This window comes from Hemitrygon akajei, chromosome 29 (assembly GCF_048418815.1).
Source record: "Hemitrygon akajei chromosome 29, sHemAka1.3, whole genome shotgun sequence".
Taxonomy (NCBI): Eukaryota; Metazoa; Chordata; class Chondrichthyes; order Myliobatiformes; family Dasyatidae; genus Hemitrygon; species Hemitrygon akajei.
This window is the reverse complement of record NC_133152.1, coordinates 22,799,579-22,821,173: the sequence shown is the minus strand read 5'-3', so window position 1 is coordinate 22,821,173 and position 21,595 is coordinate 22,799,579. Positions and strand designations below refer to the sequence as shown.

The 21,595-nt window shown below is 45.6% G+C and overlaps 1 protein-coding gene across 3 annotated transcripts in view; it reads right to left on the bottom strand.

Moving 5' to 3' along the window:
* The window catches only part of LOC140718300 (rho guanine nucleotide exchange factor 19), a 35,768-nt gene extending 21,774 nt beyond the window's left edge, over positions 1-13,994 (bottom strand). For 2 of the 3 annotated variants that reach the window (XM_073031853.1, XM_073031854.1), the window contains exons 1-3: positions 13,839-13,994; positions 6,119-6,360; positions 630-790 (exon numbers count right to left, since the gene is read on the bottom strand). In XM_073031853.1, the coding sequence (XP_072887954.1) occupies positions 630-790; positions 6,119-6,360; positions 13,839-13,959 (524 nt within the window). In that variant the 5' untranslated portion in view covers positions 13,960-13,994. Of the gene's footprint in view, positions 1-629; positions 791-6,118; positions 6,361-8,014; positions 8,768-13,838 lie in introns of those variants that run through there. The other variant, XM_073031855.1, reaches the window with a different exon arrangement.
* Between the last annotated feature and the right edge of the window lie 7,601 nt (positions 13,995-21,595).

Below are 21,595 nucleotides of genomic sequence, written 5' to 3'. Positions count from 1 at the left end.
TAGCATTCAAAACAAAAGCAACTTCACAGACACGAAGCCTGGAGCAGTCAGAGCAGGCCTTGGTGCAGAGTCGAGTAAATGCCGCCAAGCTCACAGACACAAAGCCTGGAGCAGGCCTCAGCGCAGAGCCAAGTAAATGTCATGAAGCCTGGAGCAAGGCCACATCCTCATCTTCTGCATGACGTTCATACCCAGCAAACGTACACCTTTGACAGTAACTTGACCAAGTCTGACCCTTTCCATGCACCCGCAGTTCTCTCGGTCGCTGTCAGAGGTTGCCATCTCGGTGTTCACTCATGGCAAAGCCTTGAGCTGACAAACCCCAGGTCCCAGTGACACTAAGGAGTTCAACCATACATTTAAGATTTCCAGCACAAAGATAGTAGTATCTGTGCAAGATAAGGAGGGAAATACTTTGAATGTCCATGTTCCAGTTCTAGTTGAGGGTTATTGTTCAAGGGTTGTGTGCTTCTGCCCTACCATCCTTTTAAACTAGCTTACACGGCGATAAATAAAAGTGGTATAATTAAATAGAGTTATTGAAAGTCACTGTTCAGTGTTTACATGCTGCATAATTTAAAATATTTTTCACTTTCTAGAGGCATAGATGCTGTTCTACTTACACCCACCTCTCACTTGCTTCTTTCACTTCCGGCATGTTGGAGAACAGCGTGTGCCTCTCTGTGGGAGTTAGTACGTTCAACAGCTCTGGACACTTACTGAAATGATTGACAGCCACCGTCAAACTGCGCAGGTAAGAAGCCTCTGATGTGATAACTTCAAACATCGCCTGGAGAGAGGAAAGAGAGCGGCTGACAATGTTTAGTGGAGTTGAGCAGACTCTAGTTCAGTTCCCAATGACCCAGCAGCAGAACAATTACAACAGAGAATCTTTATTTAGAGCACAAGACATAGGAGCAGAATTGGGACATTTGGCCCATCAATTCCACTCCTCCATTCCATCGTGGCTGGTTTCTTATCCCTTGACCTCATTCTCGACTTCTCCCGGCAATTTTAACACCCTTACAAATTAAGAACATCAACCTCCACTTTAAAATCTCAAATTTAGGCTGCAACAACAATGATCTGGAACAGCAACTAGATGCATACCAGGTCAAACCTCCCACAACAAACATCTCTACTCGTGTCTCCAACAAAATTATCTTTAACACCTTTGGTTTAACAAATGCCAGTGATCAGTCAGATCAGCATCCAGACAATCTCCAAGATGTCTACATCACAATCACTGGGTGTCAATAAAAACTGAAGTCATTAAAACAACAATGATTAATCAATGTGATATGAGCTTTGCCTAGACTAGACATCCTGCTCCAAGCCCCATTAACCTTTCAGACCCCACCCTCAAGGATTTTATTTGCTGGTGTCCAAGATCCCTACATAACACTACAGCATAGAAATAGGCCCTTTGGCCCATCTAGTCTGGGTCAAACTAGTATTCTGCCTAGTCCCCTCGATCCACACCACAGCCCTCCATACTCTACTCACCCATTTACTATACACAGAGCACTACAGCAGAAACAGGTACATGCTGAAATATCATTCTGCCTAATCCCATCAACCCATACATCACATTAAACTGATACGAAGAGAAGGGCCTACAATAGAGAATACTAGAGTCAATCGAGGCTGTGTCTTGTCCCAACATTTCATCTCACCAATAAACTTCTAGTAGAGTAAACTTCAGAACTGCTGCATGGTGTTCACCTTAGAACCAAAGTTACCCCAGTTCAGTGGCTGAGCTATGGCAGACAGATGCCATGCTTGCTGGCAGACACTCAGACTCACCTCCAAGCCCTGAATGCTACCACTGAAGCAAAAGGTGATAGGCCTTCAACACAAGGGAAAGGTTATCTAATAACCTTCCTAGAACAATGAAGCTGCACAACAAGGCCCTCGTGGAGTACAACACAAACGTCCTAAGGCAAATGCAGATGAAATTTACCACCACCTTCAAAGTACCTGCATCATCTGTGGCCCGTTTAGGAGGATTCAAAACCCGGTTCCTCAGCCCAAGTCATCGTATTCTTCCAGTAAAACTTAATGATTTAGTAGAGTTAGTTGTGTGTTCCAAGTGTTTTGAGATGCTTAGTGACTTAAGGTCAACAGGTGAGCCCAACATCCCATACATTTGAGACCTGGGTTATGTCACTAGTCATCTCAAGACACTTGGGAAATATAAATAACTGCCTCTACTAAATCATCTAGTTTTACTGGAAGGACAAGATGACTCTCCTAAGTCAACATTCCCAGTCCAGACCTTAGGTACTCTAAGTCAGCTTTGTTGGACAGGCCAGGACACTTACTTGCCCGAAACCAGACCTCAAACAAACATGCTCACGGGAAGAGATTACCAGGTGCGGAGAGAGAAAAAGGTGAAAGGATGAGCTCAAAGCCTCTTACGTGAAATCCAAACCATCTATCGGTTCCAGGAAGCTCTACCCCACCAAAATTTAAAGTTAAGAATGGTGTTGAGAATCAAGGGGACACATTAGGAGCATACACTCAGCGCCCTGCTTGAACAGTAGAAGGAACAAACATATCAAGCTATCCAGCCATCAGTCACCTGCTGTGGAAGAGACTGCAGTTTCCACAGTGGCCACATCATCCACCTCAGAACCCACAAATCTGGAGCAGATTAACAAGTCATCCTTTACCACAAGGGGACTTCATACGATTTAAGAACTCAATGAATTGCCTTACCCCCACCCTGGCCATGATACTTTCTATCAGCACCTCCAATCCAATATTGCTCTCCTGTTGTCCTCATCCCTCTGTTAAACCATCTTCAACGGCTGCACCTTCAACAACATGGCTCCACTGCCTAAATTCCTTCCTTAAAAAGTTTCTCTGCTCCTTGACCATCTTTCTTTGTATGTACATTTCTTTATCACTTATTCTGCCTAACCTCTCGTTTTCTCGTGCACCTGTGAAAACACCCTGGATTGTTTTAAGGATAAAGGACCTGTACAAGTGTTTCTGGTAGCTGCATTTGATTCAAACCATTGCCTATTCTACTCGCGAGATAAAGATGGAACAATGCAAAGATGAAAAAATGAAAGTTGGAAGGATACTACAAAAATCAAATATTCACTACTTCCAACAACGGCAGGAATTGACTTTACATGTATTTGCATTAAATACTCTCATCATTCCTTTTTAAAGTAATCCTATTGTACTTGGGAAACCAGCATAGACTTTGGTCCCAAGCTCTAATAGCAACTCCGATTCAATGAGTTAACCACTCATCCCAGTTTAAAGGTACAGCTTCCAATTTCTCTTAGCAAACTCATTGCCATCACAAACAAGACGCACACCGTTCTTCGCCTTGATGTTTGGTAGCATGAGGAATGATCAAAAAGGGACATTAAGTTCAAGATTGCAAGGAAGATTTCCACTGGAAGTTTGTGAATGTTTTAGAAGGCATTATTTCAATCTGAGGAGTTCCCAATTAACAATCTTGACTGCATGAAGATCTTTTATCAGAATCAGGTTTATTAATATTTACATACATCTTGGATTTTGCTGTTTTGTGGCAGCAGTACGGTGCAATACATAACATTACGTTACAAGAAATTTACAAAAATAGTGTGAAGAGAGCAAAAATAAGGCAGTACCATTCAGAAATCTGATGACAGAGGGGAAGAAGCCATTGAGTGAGTTTCAGGCTCCTGTACCTCCTCCCTGTTGGTAGTAATGAGAACAAGGCATGTCCTGGAAGGTGAGGGTCTTTCAAGATGGATGCCACCTTCTTGAGGCATTTCGTTTTGACGAGGTCCTCAGCGCTGGGGAGGCTAATGCCCACAACGGAGCCGGCTCTGCAGTTTTTCGTCATTCTGTTTATTGGCCCCTCTATACCAGACAGCGATGCGCCCAGTCAGAATTCTCCCCATGGTACATCTGCAGAAATGTCCTACTGTCTGGTGACACACCAAATCTCCTCAAATTCCCGAGTATAGCGGCCAGTCTTCCTTGTAATTGCATATTTTGGGCCCAGGTTAGATTCTCTGAGATGTTTCATGCCCAGGAACTTGGAGCTGCTCACCCTCTCCACTGCCAACACTTCAATAAGGACTGGTGTGTGTTCTCCCAACTTCCCCTTCCTGAATTCCGCGATTCCTTGGCCCTACTGATGTTGAGTGCAAGGCTGTTGTTGTAACACCACTCAACCAGCTGACCCATCTCACCCCTGTAGGCTTCATCACCACCTGAGATTCTGCAAACAGTTGTGTCATCTGCAAATTTATAGATGCTGCTGGAGCTGTGCCCAGCCACACAGTCATGGGTGTAGAGAGTAGAGCAGTGGGCCGAGCACACATCCTTGCGGTGCGCCAGTGTTATTTGTCAATGAGGAGGTGTTATTTCTGATCTGCACCAACTGTGATCTGCTAACGAGGAAGTCAAGGATCTAGCTGCAAAGGGAGATAGAGGTCAAGGTTTAGAGGTTGTGGATTAGTACTGAGGGGGTGATGGCATTGAGCATTGAGCTGTAACCAGTAAGCAGCATCCTGACAAGTAGGCTCTGTCCAGGGTGGAAAGCCAGTAATATGACATCCTCTGCAGACCTGTTGTGGTAGTAGCCAGACTGCAGCAAGTCCAGGGTATTGCTTAGTCAGGAATTAATTCTGGCTTTGATCAATCTCTCAGAGCATTTCATCACAGCGGATACATGTGCTACTGGGCGATAGTCATTGAGGTAGCTCTTGCTCTTCCTGGGGAACAGTGTGGGGAACAGTGTGGCTGATGCACTCGAAGCAGATGGAATGTCCAACTGCAGCAGTGAGAGATTAACAATGTCCTTGAACACATCGGCCTGTTGGTTGGCACAAGTTTTCAGTGTCCTGCCAGGTACATCATTGGAGCCTGATGCCTTCTTAAAAGAATCTGACATCGGCCTCCGAGACAGCGATCACAGGGTTGCCAGATGCTGCAGGGATCCTCACAGGTGTAGTTTTGTTCTCTTTTTCAAAGCGTGAATAAAAAGCATTGAGCTCACTGGGGAGTAAAGCATCAGAGGCATTTATGATGTTAGGCTTCACCTTATAGGAAGTAATTACCTGAAAAACCCTGCCACAGCTGACATGCATCCAACTGAGCTTCTAACTTTGCCTTTTCACTCTGTAGTAGGTTGCACCTGGATTTCTTGTAAAGTTCTGATTCACCAGTCTTGAACACCATAGATCTAATCCTCAGCAGACTGCGAATCTCCTGGTTCATTGTGGCTTCTAGTTTGCGTAGGTCCGGTATGTCCTCAAAGGCACACAGGTCTTAATAAAGACAGCAATGACTGGGATATTCTTTCAGATCCAAAGATGACTCCCTGTACAAGAATTCAAAGCAGTTTTGTAAGCACTCCCCCACCTGCCAATGAACTGTTGGTTAAGAGAGGATCTCCATTCAAACAACTATAAAAGAAATGGAGGGTTCAGTATTGTTTGATAAACAAACAGGATTTCAAGCTGCTGATCTTTTATCCAGATTTCTATTGAAGTTTTACAGCCTCCACTTCTATTGTATTAGTTCTCCTTCGCCTTTCACACCTGAACTAGATCAATCTGTTGTTTCAAAATATTCAATTCACCACCACCGACGGTCCACTATCCACAGCATCATCCCTTCTGGGTCCCTTTTCACCTCACAGTGCTTTTAATCTTATGTCACCTCCGTTCCTTTTCCTGGGCTGTGTATTTGCTGACAGAGTGAGAGAAAGAAACTGGGGAAACAGCCTCCCCCCGAGTTCTGCCGTCCCTCAACCACCCATTTACACTACTCCCACATTCTCAGCAACCGCTCCAGATTCTACAGCTCACCCCTGCACCAGGATCAAACACCCTGCACATTTTTTTTAGGAAGTGGCAGGAAAGATGTGTAGCCACAGGGAGAGGCTGCAAACCCAAGATCAGGATTGAGCCTGGGGCCGAGGCACTGCTCCTGTCTGCCGCCAACTCTTTTGCGGGACTCTTCAGCCCTCATAAAAGGTCAGCAACCAAGCCTCCGTTTCTTCCTTCACAGATGCTGCCTGACCTGCTGAGCTTTCACCACCCTCTTACTGCGTACAAACAGCACTGCACCCGTCCGTCTGTTACACAGCACCACGCACCTCCTGCAGCTTCTGCTCCTGGGCTGTGAGTACGTCCAACAAGCCACTGTTCTTCACCTCTGGGACCTGATGCCAGAACAAGAAGCTGGAGTCTTTGGGAGAAAGCTCGGAGGAGGTATTCACAATGGAGGATGCAACCAAGCCAGCGAGGGACAGAGTTGCATCCACGACGGAAGGGTCAGGCGCTGGCTTCGCGGGGGCTCTGTGCATGGACTGGAACCAATAATTCTGGTACAACGGCTCTACAGGAATTAAACAAAAAGGAACAAAACAACGAAGACAGTCTCAATTATCTATTACATCATAGAACATAGAAAACCTACAGTACAATACAGGCCCTTTGGCCCACAATGCTGTGCCGAACATGTACTTACTTTAGAAATTACCTAGGGTTACCCATAGCCCTCTATTTTTCTAAGCTCCATGTACCTATCCAGGAGTCTCTTAAAAGACCCCATCATATCCGCCTCCACCACTGTTGCCGGCAGCCCATTCCAAGCACTCACCACTCTCTGCGTAAAAAACTTACCCCTGACATCTCCTCTGTACCTCCTTCCAAGCACCTTAAATCTGTGCCCTCTCGTGTTAGCCATTTCAGCCCTGGGAAAAAGCCTCTGCTTATCCACATGATCAATGAAATATCTTTCGGCATGGAAAGAAATATTCAGCCCCTTGTGTTCATGTTAATTCATTAGGACAACTCAGAGACAAGAGATTCTGCAGATACTGGAAACCTTGAACAGTCCTCTCAAATGCTGGAGGAACTCAGCAGGCCAGGCACCATCTACGGAAGCCCCTTCCCTTCCTGATTGGGGGGGGGGGGTCTCGGCTGAAATGTTGACTCTCTATTCCTCTCCGGAGATGCTGCCTGACCAGCTGTTTCTCCAGCATTGTGTGTGTTACTTACATTAGACAACAGAGTCCTGAAAAACATTGTCTCGTTTTACTGTGTACTGTACAACAATAAAAAGCAACTTGACTTGAGAGTCAGGTTCTATTCCCACACACCCACGATTTCCTTTTAACCACTTAACCTTCAGAGACATGATGGTTAATTCTACAAGATTTCCTAATCATTTTCTGCACGAAGAATTCTTCCACTTTTTCCACTGGTGGGGAGGATCTTAAACTGAGAAACTAATTCCCTAGTGAACCTCCAACATTAATAACGCCCACTGACACCCAAAAAATGCTCACAAAACGTTTTTCATAAAATTAAGCGTCCAGCAGCTGCACTTGAGGGTGAAGTCCCTTAGGAGATTTATAGCCATCCAAGGGAGGGCTACTGGTGCTGCGTCAGCCTCCACGTTTTGTGATCGATGGAAGCCAAGCTTCAACCAACACAAGTCACTTTGGAACACAGCAACCAGGTCCCAGGTTCAGGCACAAGTTCAAACACTGAACTTTGACATTGAAGGAGGCCCAGGTAACTTAAGTTGTTAGTTTAGAGTTCACCAGAGTTAATCCAACAGTTAAACTATTACAAATCTGAGGGAGACGTGTAGAATACCACAGAGCAGGCCCAGGCAGCACTATTGAAAAGAGAATCTTCAGGTTAGCAGTAATACTGTGATCTGGCGCATTAACTACTGCTCTTTCCAGTTGCTACCTAACTTGCGGAGTATTCAGAGAGATATATAATGAAGGGTCTCAGCCCGGAACGCCGACTGTTCATTCCTTACCACAGATGCTGCCAGGTCTGCTGAGTTTTTCCAGAATTCTATGTTAAACTGGATTTCCAGCATCAGCAGAATCTCGCGTTTCAATTTTTTTTTAAATTAATTGCATACTATACAATCTACATAGACAGAACATTCAATATTAACCTTTTCCGTGCCAAAATGACATGCGTACAGAAGGACCGAACCTTAGTGCCAGGCTACCCTCTCCACTTACGTGTTTTGACGTACTTGGATTTTCTCTTCGCTAAAGATTCACTTTTTTCAGACATTTCTCTTTCGCCCGTGGAATCTTCCAAGTCTTGACCACAAGTGAAAAGAAATCGCCCAGCACTCAAACTGAACACTAAACCTTGTCTTTAAAACCGTGCATGGTGGAGAAAGGAGGACTGTGCAAACCCGGGTGAAGCGTGGGGGGGCGGGGGGGGGTGGTTAGCCGAAGCAAACCCAACAACCTCAGGGAGCGAACGCCAAAACCGTGACAAAATTTCTCCACAACTCGGGAGTTATCCTTAGATAGATTCAGTCGGCTCACCCCCAACACCTGAACCCAGTCTGCACTTAATCACGTCCAATTCTTAAATCCCTTCAATGAGGGATTCAGCCTCGATAATAATACAAGGTACCAGGCTCCCGCTAACGTTAATTATGCCAGCGGGTCAATAAATAAGCGCTCCCTCAGAGATCTCCACGGTGAGAGATGCCGGTTAGAAAGTGCCTTCGTCAGGTTAAACATTTCCCTCGGATTCCCCAGAAGCATCTAATTATCTGGAGCTGCCTGATGCCATTGCCACTAAATGCAAATAAATTATCATCTTCACGCACTGACACCGCCACTTTCCCCCTTCTGCTTCCTAATGCTTCCAATCTGTGACACTTAGCTGAAAGGCTAGAAGCAAAGCAATTAATTCCTCCCACCATCTACAGCTCGGTTTGGCATTTCCACATCCGGGGTTCATGCTCAATGTTTGTTTCATTCTTCGCTCAGGCCCCAGCTTCGACCTTTTTGATTTTAATTATTGCAAAGTTAGGATTCACCCACGGGAGTTGTGTTAAAGAGTGATTTTTGTGTGTGCGCGTCCGCCAGCCTCGGGTGACACCCTCTCCACAATTCACGTGTCTAAGCTCTCCAGATTGTTCCACGCATTTCAACGTGCCTTGCCTCCTCCCGTGCTCCCCCCACACACACACAGATAGCAGTTGCCATGGTTACTGCCGGAATTGTTGGTGTCCTTTCAATTATGTCCCCGTAGTGTTTTCATCAGCTCAGTAACGGTGCCTGTTGGAGATGTGGATATATATTTTTAGAAACGGAGGGTGAAATAGGGAGGGTCAAAAGTGCGAAGGCTAAATTTGTATCACAAAGCAACAAATATATGTGTAATTTGTAAAGAAAAAGACAAAATTCCCCGAGCCGCGGAAAGAAATGAAGGTAGATTTGTTCAAACGCAATACTTCAATTTTTTCCCCCAAATAAAAGCGTGATAGGCAGTTCTTTTGAATTTAACAGTTACAGGAGCTTATCTAACGCCACGGGATAGCGCAAAGCTATTACAGTTCGGGGCTTTTCGGAATTGGTAGGTGTTCCGCTGTCCTCCCACAGTCAATAGCCCTACTGGTTAGTAGGTTAATTGGTCATTGTAAATTGTCCTGGGATTAGGCTAACGTTTAATAGGCGGGTCGCTGAGCGGTGCTTGCTGGGCCTCTGCTGTGTTTCTGAATAATAATAAAAAATAAAAACAATTTTCCTGGAGATGTGAAAGGTTTGTTTGTTTTCAAATTGGAGGATGCCTCTTAACTGTAACCTAAATCCGATGGAGGGATCCCCTGCCTTCAAAGTTCAAATGTTCACAGTAAATTTTTATTATCAGAGTATGTACATCACCACATACAACCCTAAGATTATTTTTCCTGCTGGCATACTCAACAATCTATAGAATAATAACTATAACAAGATTCAATGAAAGAGCAAGAAGAGTGCGGAAGATAACAGACTGCAAATGCAAATATAAATAAATTGCAATAAATAAGAAGTCAAGTCAAGTCACTTTTTATTGTCATTTCGACCATAACTGCTGGTACAGTACATAGTAAAACTGAGACAATGTTTTTCAGGACCTTGGTGTTACATAACACAGTACAAAAATTAGACTGAACTACATAAAACACAACACAGAAAAAAACTACACTAGACTACAGACCTACCCAGGACTGCATAAAGTGCACAAAACAGTGCAGGCATTACAATAAATAATAAACAGGACAATAGGGCAGTAAGGTGTCAGTCCAGGCTCTGGGTATTGAGGAGTCTGATAGCTTGGGGGAAGAAACTGTTACGTAGTCTGGTCGTGAGAGCCCGAATGCTTCGGTGCCTTTTCCCAGACGGCAGGAGGGGGAAGAGTTTGTATGAGAGGTGCGTGAGGTCCTTCTTAATGCTGTTTGCTTTGCGGATGCAGTGTGTAGTGTAAATGTCCGTAATGGCGGGAAGAGAGACAACAAGATAAAGAGCCCTTAGAGTGAGATCACTGGGAACATCTCCTGCAGCTCCGGTGACCTGGATTCAGGTCACGATCTCCAATACTGTAGCGTCTATGTGTTCTCTCTACGACTGTGTAGTTTCCCCCGCAGATGTTCTGGTTTCCTCCCAAACCCCCAGAAATATTTGGGTAAATTGACCCTAGATTCCCCTCAACTCAACTTGGAAATGTATTGTTCTTGCAACATCAATGGAGCTTTCTGTTCAACAGCACCATGGGGAGTACCTTTCATGGAAGGACAGCGCCACCACCTACTGAAGGGCAATGAAGGGTGGGCAATAAATGCTGACCTTTAAATAAATCAAAAACAAGTGGCTATTTTATAATCCCATTCTGCATCCATTAGGGGATTAGCTCTATTCAGGAGGTAAATATCATTGCACTGGTGACCATTGATGGTTCTACACACATGAATAAGCAAGGAAACAATAAAAGTACTTTTTTGTTTAGGGATATTGGTTTAAGACTACAAGACCCTAGGAGCACAATTAGTCTGCTTGGCCCACTGAGTCTGTTCCGCCATTCAACCGTGCCTGATCTATTATCTTTCTCAACTCCATTCTTCTGGCTTTTCCCTCTAGCCTTTGGTGCCTTGACTAATCAAGAAGCTGTGAACCTCAGCTTTAAATATACTCAAAGACTGGGCCTCCACAGCCGTCTGTGCCCATGAATTCCACAGATTCACCACCCTCCGGCTAAAGAAATTCTTCCTCATCTCTCTTCAAAATGGATGTCCCTCAATTCTGAGACTGTGTCTGCTTGTCCTAGAGTCCTCCAACTGTAGGAAACATCCACTCCACATCCACACTATCCAGGCCTTTCAATATTTGACAGGTTTAATGCCTTAATCACTTTAATTTCCATTTCTTTCATCGTAAATCTAGTTAGAGCATTATTGTCATGGCTGATGACAACAGTTTGCAGTGCCACCCTATTCAGTACGCAACAGCATAAAAACACAATGATTAAATTTAAAAATAACATCTGAATTATTTTGAGTGACATCTATGTTGCAATTGAATTAAAGACAAACAACTCTAAACTTGAAATAAACAGAGGCTGCCCCATTCACTGTTGCACCTGACCATGTTATAAAATATAATGATTAACTATGCAATAGCTTCAAGAATTATGCTTATGGATTGTACTTAGAGATTGTCCATAGTGTTTATGGACTATGGATGGGTGGTGGGGGCATTGTTCAATTGCACAACAGCCCTGGGGGAAAAAAACTGTTTTTCGGTCTGGATGTTTGTGCAGAATTGTTTCTGTATCTCCTGCCAGATGGTACGAGATTGAACAGGTGAATCCTGGGTGGGGTGAATCCTTCATGATTTTGCAAGCCTTCCATAGACATTGTAGATGGTTTCTGTATCCGGTAGTTGTGTCCCTTTGATGTTCTGTGCAGTCCTGATCACTTGTTGAAGTGCTCTTTGGTCGACCTTGTACCATACAGTCATGCAGTAGGTCAGTATGCTCTCAATTACACATCGATAAAAATTTACCAGCAGCTTTTGGAGCAGATTTGCTCTCTTTAAACTCCTAAGATAGTATAGACCCTGCTGATCCTTCACTACCGTCAAGGAGATGTTGGTGATCCAAGAGAGCTCCTCTGTGATGTTCACTCCCAAAAACTTAAAGCTGGAGACCCTTTCCTCTGCTTCACCATTAACGAGTAGTGGAGCTTGAGCATACCTTCTCGATTTCCAGAAATCGATAATAATTTCTTTGTTTTTTTATGTTGAGTGAAAGGCTATGGTTATTGTACCATTCGCCTCCTCTCTGTATGCTGCTTCAGTGTTGTTTGTAATTAATCCGATCGCTGTGGTGTCATCTGCAAATCTGACGATGGAGTCGGTGGCATAGGCAGGGGCACAGTCACATGTAAATGAGAGGGCTCGATACATGCCCCCCGCAGTGCACCAGCGTTCAGGCTCAGGGAGGTTGCGGTGCACTTGCCCAGGCTGATCGTCTGGGTGCCATTGGTAAGAAAGTCCAGAATACAGTTGGAAATTGATGTCTTGAGCCTCAGATTGTGGAGTTGGGGAGTGTGGTCTTGGAGGCAGAGCTGTAGCTGGTGTCGGTGTGCTTACGCTCCAGGTGTTCCAGTGCGTTGTGGAGAGCGATGGAGATGGCATACTTATAGGCAAACTGGTGCTGGTCCAAAGTAGCAGGGATGGTGTTCTTTACGTGGGAGGTAACCAGTCTCTCCAGGGACTTGGTATGATGGTTGATGTTTTGAAGCATGCAGGGGCCACAGCAAGGGACAGAGAGAGGTAACAGATTTCAGTAAAAGCCTCTGCCAGCTAGTCAGCGTATTGACCCCTCATTTACCCTCTTGTGACATCGTTGCCGATTTCTTCAAACATTTCACGACATTCTTTATTGCCCCTTTATGTTTTTTTTTCTGAATTCAAATTGACTTTCTTGTTTTGTTAGTCCTAAATTCGAAAAAGTTAATGTAATATCTCCTTCATGCTATGCTGCTGACTTATCCATGGTGAATAACTGTGATGCTTATTGATTTAATTTTTCTATTCGTTCACGGAACATTTGCTGTACTTTGTATTTTGTGTGAGTGTATATCTACTCTGCACCCTAGTTGCCTTCAGGTTGAAAGTCTCCCATTGTTTATGCACACTGTGTTATTCTATATAGCTTTTTATCTAGCTTGGTATAATCTCTCAGAAACTGGCCTTTTCCCCCAGTCATGAACTTCCTCAGCATCTCACTGGAAGGTTTACCCACTGCAGTTGATAACAGTTCCTTGACATGGGAAGCAAGACAGAGATGTGAACTAAACAGGACAACCTGTCACAACCAGTTTACACAAGAATGATTTATTTGGTAACATATCTGCCTCCGAGTCAGGAGGTTGTGGGTTAAATTCTGACTCCAGTGACTTCAATGCAAACCTTAGTCTGATGCTGAGGAAGTTCATTTCAATGAGAGTTTAAATAGAGGTCTTGCCTGTCCTCCTGAGTAGATGTAGGAAGGTTTACACAGCAGATGCAAACGGCAGTGCGGTATCTCAAAGATAGTTCAGTAGTTGCATTTAATATCAGAAAATGTATACAATATATAAACTGAAATTCTTACTCTCCACAGACACCCTTGAAACAGAAGAAAAACCCCAAAGAATGAATGACAGAACAAATCATAAGAACCCCAAAGCTGCCTACCCCCTCCCACACATAAGCAGCAGCAAGCGGCATCAACTCTCCCCCCCACTTATTCTAGCACAAAGCATCAGCATTCCCCTCACCCACCATGCAAGCAAAAGCAAAGCTCCCAAAGAGAGACCATGGTCTACAGTCCACCAAAAACTAACTGTTCACTCCAACTTTTTGACATCCTGTGTCTCTCACTAACAAGGGAGAGACAGGTGTTGTTCCTTCCAAAGCAACAGGGGAGACAACACTAACTACTTTGATGTTACTATCAGTCTGAAGCATTGCTTTTTAATTCGAGTTTCCCCAAATCTAGAATCAGCAAATTGATTACCGAGTGCAGAATCCTCTGACAGCCACTCTTTCCACCTTCGATGTTCCGGTTCTCGCGACTCTTCAGGAAGCAACACTGGTGAGAATTTGTGTCCACAGGGCCACACAGGCCCCAAGGGCATCTGACTGCAGCCTGTACCTGGGCATGCTGAAACACGGCTGATTGGTGAGCTCCAAGAACGGGAATGTGCTGTCGTGTAGAACCTGTTTTTGAATGCTGCTGTAGATCAAAGATCCTGATAGGACCTAACAACCCTGGAAAGGAAAATAGAGATATTAGAATAGGAAGAACTTAACTGTTTCACTGATGAACTGGGAGAAGTTGGTGAGTTAATTCCCTATGCGGTTCTTCAGTCGACATCATTAAAGCATGACTTATTGACTGGGTCACATTAAAGTCCATGGGAGCTTGCTATGTGTAAAATGGCTGGCTGCTATTCTTCATTCCTCCAAGAGGACCACACCTTGTTGTGGTTTGGAGGCTTGCACGCCTCAATGGCCTGGAGAGCGACGTTGGTCGTACTCAGGGCTTTATGCTTTGGCTCTTGATAGGGTCACGCATGCCCAACAGGTCAAAGGGTAGAGGCCAGACTAGGAGTGGTCCACCGGTCCTCTAGCTTTGGAGGTTCAGCTCAGGGCTAACAACCCTGACTGGTCAATCAAAATTGTCACGGAAACACCGATGAAGAGTCCTTCTACATCTGAGGGCAATAGCATTCTTGAGACCCCACCCAGGACTTGCATGACTGACAGTAGCGAAAACCGAGAGGAAGCTACAGACACGATGAAGGAAGACCTGAACACCGCCAGAGATGGAGGAGCTTCATTGCTGCCCTAACCACCAGTGGCGTAACAGGCAGTATGGGAATAGTAAGCATTCTTCATTACATTAGTGCTCAACAACAAAAAATATTGTAGATTGTAGAAAATGTTTACTATTATTTCACAGATTTTGTTGAGGTAGAGAATTCGCTTTTTTCATCTTTATTAATGCCCTTAGTTAACAGTTCCACTCACCTCATTCAGTCCTAAAGAGAACCAAAATGATGGATGTATTCAAATGTGCCAAAACTTTATTCAACTTATATCACTCAAGGGTTTAACAATGCATGCATTTGCAACTTGTGATGATACCGGTAGATAGGTTGTATGTGAGCAGGCAAGTGTCATATAATGAACAATTACCTGGAGGCCTGTCCTGGGTGTTGGAGGACTAACGGTGTGAGTAAATGGGAGGGGGGAAAGGGTCTTGTTTTGCTGTTGTTGTTTTGTTCCGTGTTATGTTTAGTTGTGTTCTCTTCTTGTTGCCGTGATGTTCTGCTAAACATTGTGAGCGTGCTATTTTGGTGCTGGAATGTGTGGCAACATTTGCAGGCTGCCCCCAGCACATCCTTAGGACGTGTTGGTTGTTAGTGTAAAATAACACATTTCACTGCATGTTCCGATAGTCATGTGGTAAATAAAAAGTTTGTGAACACTTTGCAATGACCTGGTTTTCTGCATTAATTACTCATAAAATGTGGTCTGATCTTCATCCAAGTCACAATAATAGGCAAACATAATCTGCCCCAAATTAATCATTGTCCCAAATTAAGCATTGAGGAACATCCAGGTGGACCTTTGCAAACTTGAGGTGTGCAGCAATGGTTTTTTTTTGGGAAAGCTGTGGATTCCTCCGTGGTGTCCTTCCATGAACACACCCTTCTTCTTCAGTGTCTTTCTTATAGTGGACACATGAACAGAGACTTCAGTAAGTTTTAGAGATTTCTGCAGGTCTTTTGTTGTTACCCTTGGGTTCTTTATCACCTCCTTCACCACTGCACATTGTGCTCTTTGTGTGATCTTTGCAGGACACCCACTCCTAAGGAGAGTAGCAATAGTACTGAATTTCCTCCATTTGTAGACAATTTCTCTTACTGTGGACCGATAAACACTCGGGTCTTTAGTAATGCTTTTGTAGCCTTTTCCAGCTTCATGCATCTCTACAATTCTTCTTCTAAGGTCCTCTGAGAGTTCTGATCAAGGCACAGTGCACATAAAAAGATCTTTCTTGAGAAGCACGAGGAAACCTGCAGATGCTGGAAATTCAAACAACACACACAAAATGCTGGTGGAACACAGCAGGCTAGGCAGCATCTATAGGGAGAAGTGCTGTCGACGTTTCGGGCCGAGACCCTTCGTCAGGACTAACCAAAAGGAAAGATAGTAAGAGATTTGAAAGTAGTGGGGGGAGGGGGAAATGTGAAATGATAGGAGAAGACCGAAGGGGGTGGGATGAAGTTAAGAGCTGGAAAGGTGATTGGCGAAAGTGATACAGAGCTGGAGAAGGGAAAGGATCATGGGACGGGAGGCCTCAGGAGAAAGAAAGGGGGGGGGAGCACCAGAGGGAGATGGAGAACAGGCAAACAACTAAACATGTCAGGGATGGGGTAAGAAGGGGAGGAGGGGCATTAACGAAAGTTAGAGAAGTCAATGTTCATGCCATCAGGTTGGAGGCTACCCAGCCGGTATATAAGGTGTTGTTCCTCCAACCTGAGTTTGGATTCATTTTGACAATAGAGGAGGCCATGGATAGACATATCAGAATGGGAATGGGACGTGGAATTAAAATGTGTGGCCACTGGGAGATCCTGCTTTCTCTGGCGGACAGAGCGTAGGTGTTCAGCAAAACGGTCTCCCAGTCTGCGTTGGGTCTCACCAGTATATAAAAGGCCACACCGGGAGCACCGGACGCAGTATACCACACCAGCCGACTCACAGGTGAAGTGTCGCCTCACCTGGAAGGACTGTCTGGGGCCCTGAATAGTGGTGAGGGAGGAAGTGTAAGGGCAGGTGTAGCACTTGTTCCGTTTACAAGGATAAGTGCCAGGAGGGAGATCGGTGGGAAGGATGGGGGGGACGAGTGGACAAGGGAGTCACGTAGGGAGTGATCCCTGCGAATAGCAGAAAGGGGGGGAGGGAAAAATGTGTTTGGTAGTGGGATCCCGTTGGAGATGGCGGAAGTTACGGAGAATTATATGTTGGACCTGAAGGCTGGTGGGGTGGTAGGTAAGGACAAGGGGAACCCTATCCCGTGTGGGGTGGAGGGTGGATGGGGTGAGGGCAGATGTGCGGGAAATGGGAGAGATGCATTTGAGAGCAGAGTTGATGGTGGACGAAGGGAAGCCCCTTTGTTTAAAAAAGGAAGACATCTCCTTCGTCCTGGAAAGAAAAGCCTCATCCTGAGAGCAGGTGCGGCGGAGACGGAGGAATTGTGAGAAGGGGATAGCCTTTTTGCAAGAGTCAGGGTGGGAAGAGGAATAGTCCAGGTAGCTGTGAGAGTCTGTAGGTTTATAGTAGATAACAGTAGATAGGCCATCTCCAGAGATGGAGACAGAAAGATCAAGAAAGGGGAGGGAGGTGTTGGAAATGGACCAGGTAAATTTGAGGGCAGGGTGAAAGTTGGAGGCAAAGTTAATGAAGTCGACGAGCTCAGCACGCGTGCAAGAGGCAGCGCCAATGCAGTCGTCGATGTAGCGAAGGAAAAGAGGGGTACGGATACCCGTATAGCCTTGGAACATGGACTGTTCCGCAAAGCCAACAAAAAGGCAGGCATAACTGGGACCCATGTGGGTGCCCATGGCTACACCTTTGGTTTGGAGGAAGTGGGAGGAGCCAAAGGAGAAATTATTGAGAGTAAGAACTAATTCTGCTAGACGGAGGAGAGTGGTGGTAGAGGGGATTTGGTTAGGTCTGGAATCCAAAAAAACCGAAGAGCTTCGAGACCATCTCGGTGAGGGATGGAGGTATATAGGGACTGGACGTCCATGGTGAAAATAAGACGGAGGGGGCCAGGGAACTTAAAATCATTGAAAAAATTCAAAGCATGAGAAGTGTCACAAACATAGGTGGGAAGAGATTGAACAAGGGGGGATAAGACAGTATGCAGAAATGAGTTCAGTGGGGCAGGAGCAATTTGAGATAATAGGTCTACCTGGACAGGCAGGTTTGTGGATCTTGGGTAGGAGGTAGAAACGGGAAGAGCGGGGTGTGGGAACTATGAGGTTTGTGGCAGTGGATGGGAGATCCCCAGAGCTAATAAGGTTGGTGATGGTATTGGAGACAATGGCCTGGTGCTCCTTAGTGGGGTCATGATCAAGGGGTAAATAAGAGGAGGTATCAGAGAGTTGTCGCTGTGCCTCGGCCAGGTAGAGGTCAGTACGCCAGACAACAACAACTCCCCCCTTATCAGCAGGTTTTATAGTGAGGTTGGGATTGGTGCGGAGGGAGCGGAGAGCAGAGCGTTCAGAAGGAGTGAGGTTGGTGTGGTGAAGTCAAGATGGTTGATGTCCCGTCGGCAATTGGCAATAAAGAGATCCAGAGCAGGTAGAAGACCAGAGCGGGGTGTCCATGAAGGAGGGTTGAAGATGGGAGAAGGGGTCATCGGTGGGGGTAGGAGAGTCCTTGTCAAAGAAGTAAGCTCGGAGACGGAGCCAGCGGAAGAAGAGTTCAGCGTCATGGCATACGCGGAACTCACTGAGGTGTGGGCAAAGGGGGACAAAGGTGAGGCCCTTGATGAGGACAGAGCGCTCTGCCTCAGAGAGTTGAAGGTCGGAGGGAATGGTAAAGACCTGGCACAGATGAGAGATGGGATCAGAGGGGGGAGGGAGGCTGGTAATGTCAGTGGAGAGGGAAGGGTTGGGGTGAGAGGAAGATGGAGCCTCTGAGGGCCCAGGAGCTGATGATGGGATCTGAGGGAGAGGGGATGGCAGAGTGGTGGTGGGGGAAGGGGAGACGGGAGACACAATCGCAGCATGTGAAGACCCGGCCTGGAGTTCAAGGCTGGAGTCGCAGTCGGTGGTTGCACAATCGCTTTGAAGCTGTCCATGGCCGTTGGAACCCGTGTTGATGATGCCGGAGTCCGGAGTTTCAAAATCCCCTGGGTCGCTGAGGCAGTCGAGATCGACGGCCGGGACCAATCCACGGTCGTTGGAACCCGCGTTGATGGTGCTGGAGCCCGGGTTGTGAATATGCCCTGGGTTGCCGGGGCAGTCGAGATCGACGGCCGGGGCCAATCCATGGCCGTTGGAACCCGCGGTGATGGTGCTGGAGTCCGGGTTTTCAATATGCCCAGGGTCGCTGGGGCAGCCGAGATCGACAGCCGGGGCGAATCCATGGCCGTTGGAACACGCGGTGATGGCGCTGGAGTCCGGGTTTTCAATATGCCCCGGGTCGCCGAGGACCCAGTAAGAAGGTATTTGAAAGAAAGGCAAGAAGCAAGGTGGAAATGCTCATTTCCCCAGAAGAGTCACAGATCTAAGGCGAAGATAAGCATTGTGGCTCTTTGGAGGTTGAGTGCCTGTGTGTCAGTGAGCATAACCTGTACAACATTCAGGGTTTGGTCCATTCAGCAACATTGCATTCACTCATTCAGAGATGGTGCTTGGCTGTCTGATTTCTCCCAGCACCTCAGATTCCAGCAAATACGGTTTATTTGTTTTCCGTAGCTTTTCTCATTACAACTGTTGGAGTTCACTGTATCAATCAAGAAATTTCAACCAACTCACAAATGAGCTTATAAAACAGGCCTCATGTCCCAGACTGGGGTCATTGGACTATACTGAACCATAGTTTAGGCACGTTAGATCCTCATTAGTTTCTGTTTGCCTTATTGGAAAAGTAGATGGAAACAGTAGGTGGAAGTAGGTATGAAGACACTTCTGATTCAAAAGTTCAAAGTTAAAAGCAAATTTATTATCAAGGTACATATATGTCACCATATACAACCCTGAGATTCATTTTCTTCTGGGAATACTCAATAAATCCATAATAGAATAATAACCAAAATAGAATCAATGAAAGTTCACACTAACTGGGCTTCAACCAGCATGCAAAAGTCAACAAACCATGCCAATCCAAAATAAATAAATATCGAGAACATGAGTTATGAAGAGTCCTTGAAAGTGGGTCCATTGGTTGTGGGAACATTTCCACGACAGGGCAAGTGAAGTTAAGTGAAGTTATCCCCTTTGGTTCAAGAGCCTAATTGCTGAGGGGTAGTGACTGTTCCTGAACCTGGTATTTCCTGAGGTTCCTGCACCTTTTTTCCTGATGGCAGCAGCGAGAAGAGAGCATGGCCCGGGTGGTGGGGTTACCCGATGATGGATGCTGCTTTCTCATGACAACACGCCGTGCAGTTGTGCTCAAAGGTGGGGATGGGCTATATCCAATACTTTTTGTAAGATTTTCTGTTCAAGAACATTGGCGTTTCCATGCCAGGCTATGATGCAGCCAGTCAATATACTCTCCACCAAACATCTATAGAAGTTTGACAAAGTTTTAGATGTCATGTCGAATCTTTGCAAACTCCAAAGGAAGTAGAGGTGTTGTCGTGCTTTCTTCATAATTGCACTTACGTGCCGGGCCCTGGACAGATTCTCTGAAGTCATAACACAGAGGAATTTAAAATTGCTTATCATCCAATGAGAACTGGCTCATGGACTTCTGGTTTCATCCTCCTGAAGTCAATAATCACCTATTTTGACTTGCTGACATTGAGTAAGAGGTTGTTGTTGTGGCACCACTCAGCCAGATTTTCAATCTCTCTCTTATATGCTGACTTGTCACCTCTTTTTATTTGACCTACAAGAGTGTTGTCATCAGCAAACATGAAAAGGGGCATCGGAGCTGTGCTTAGCCACTCAGTCATAAGTGTAGAGCAGGGGGCTAAGCGCACAGCCTTATGGTGCACCTGTGCTGGAGATTGTGGAGATGTTACCAATCTGAACTGACTGGGTTCTGCACGTGAGGAAATCAAGGTTCCGACTGTACAAGGAGGTATTGTGGTCAAGGTCTTGAAGCTTCTTGATTAGTTTTGAGGGGATGATAGTATTGAATGCTGAAATGCAGTCGATAAAGAGCATGCTGACGTATGCATCTTTGCTATCCAGCTGTTCCAGGGTTGAGTGAAGAGCCAACGAGATGGCATCTGCTGCAAATTGGAGTCGATCCAAGTCACTTCTCAGGCAGGAGTTGATATGTTTTGTCATCGACCTGCCAAAACACTTCATCACTGTGGATGTAAGTACTACTGGATGATAGTTATTGAGGCAGGTTACCACATTCTTCTTAGACATCAGCATAGGTGAAACCTGCTTGAAGCAAAAGTACCTCAGACTGTCGAAGCGAGAGGTTATAGATCTCAGCCATTTGATCAGCACAAGTCTTTAGTCCTTGGCCAGGTACCTCACCTGGGATGGATGCTTTTTGCGGGTTCATCCTCCTGAAGGATGCATGGATGTTGGCCCCAGAGATGGAAATCACAGGGTCATCGGGGCTGTGAGAGTTTGTGATGGTTCCTCCAGGTTTTGATGGTCGAAGAGTGTATCGGAGGTGTTGAGCTCATCTGGAAGCAAAGCCCTATTGTCACCTATGCCGCATGATTTTACTTTGTAAGAGGTAATGGCCTTCAAGCCCTGACACAATTATCGAGCATGCTTCATTGGTTTAAGTTTAGTCTGGTATTGCCACGTCACCCACGTAATGGCTTTCTGGAGACCATACCTGGACCTTTTATAACTTGCTCGGTTGCCAGACTTGAATGTCTCTGATCTGCCCTCAGCAGATTGTGGGTCTCGTGTTTTATCCAGGGCTTCTGATTGGGGAAGTCTCTGAATGATTTTCTGGGGACACAAATGTCTACAACAGTTTTTATAAAGTCTGTGACAACCATGTCACAGACATGGTCACCATGTGTAGTCATTCAGACCCACAGATGAG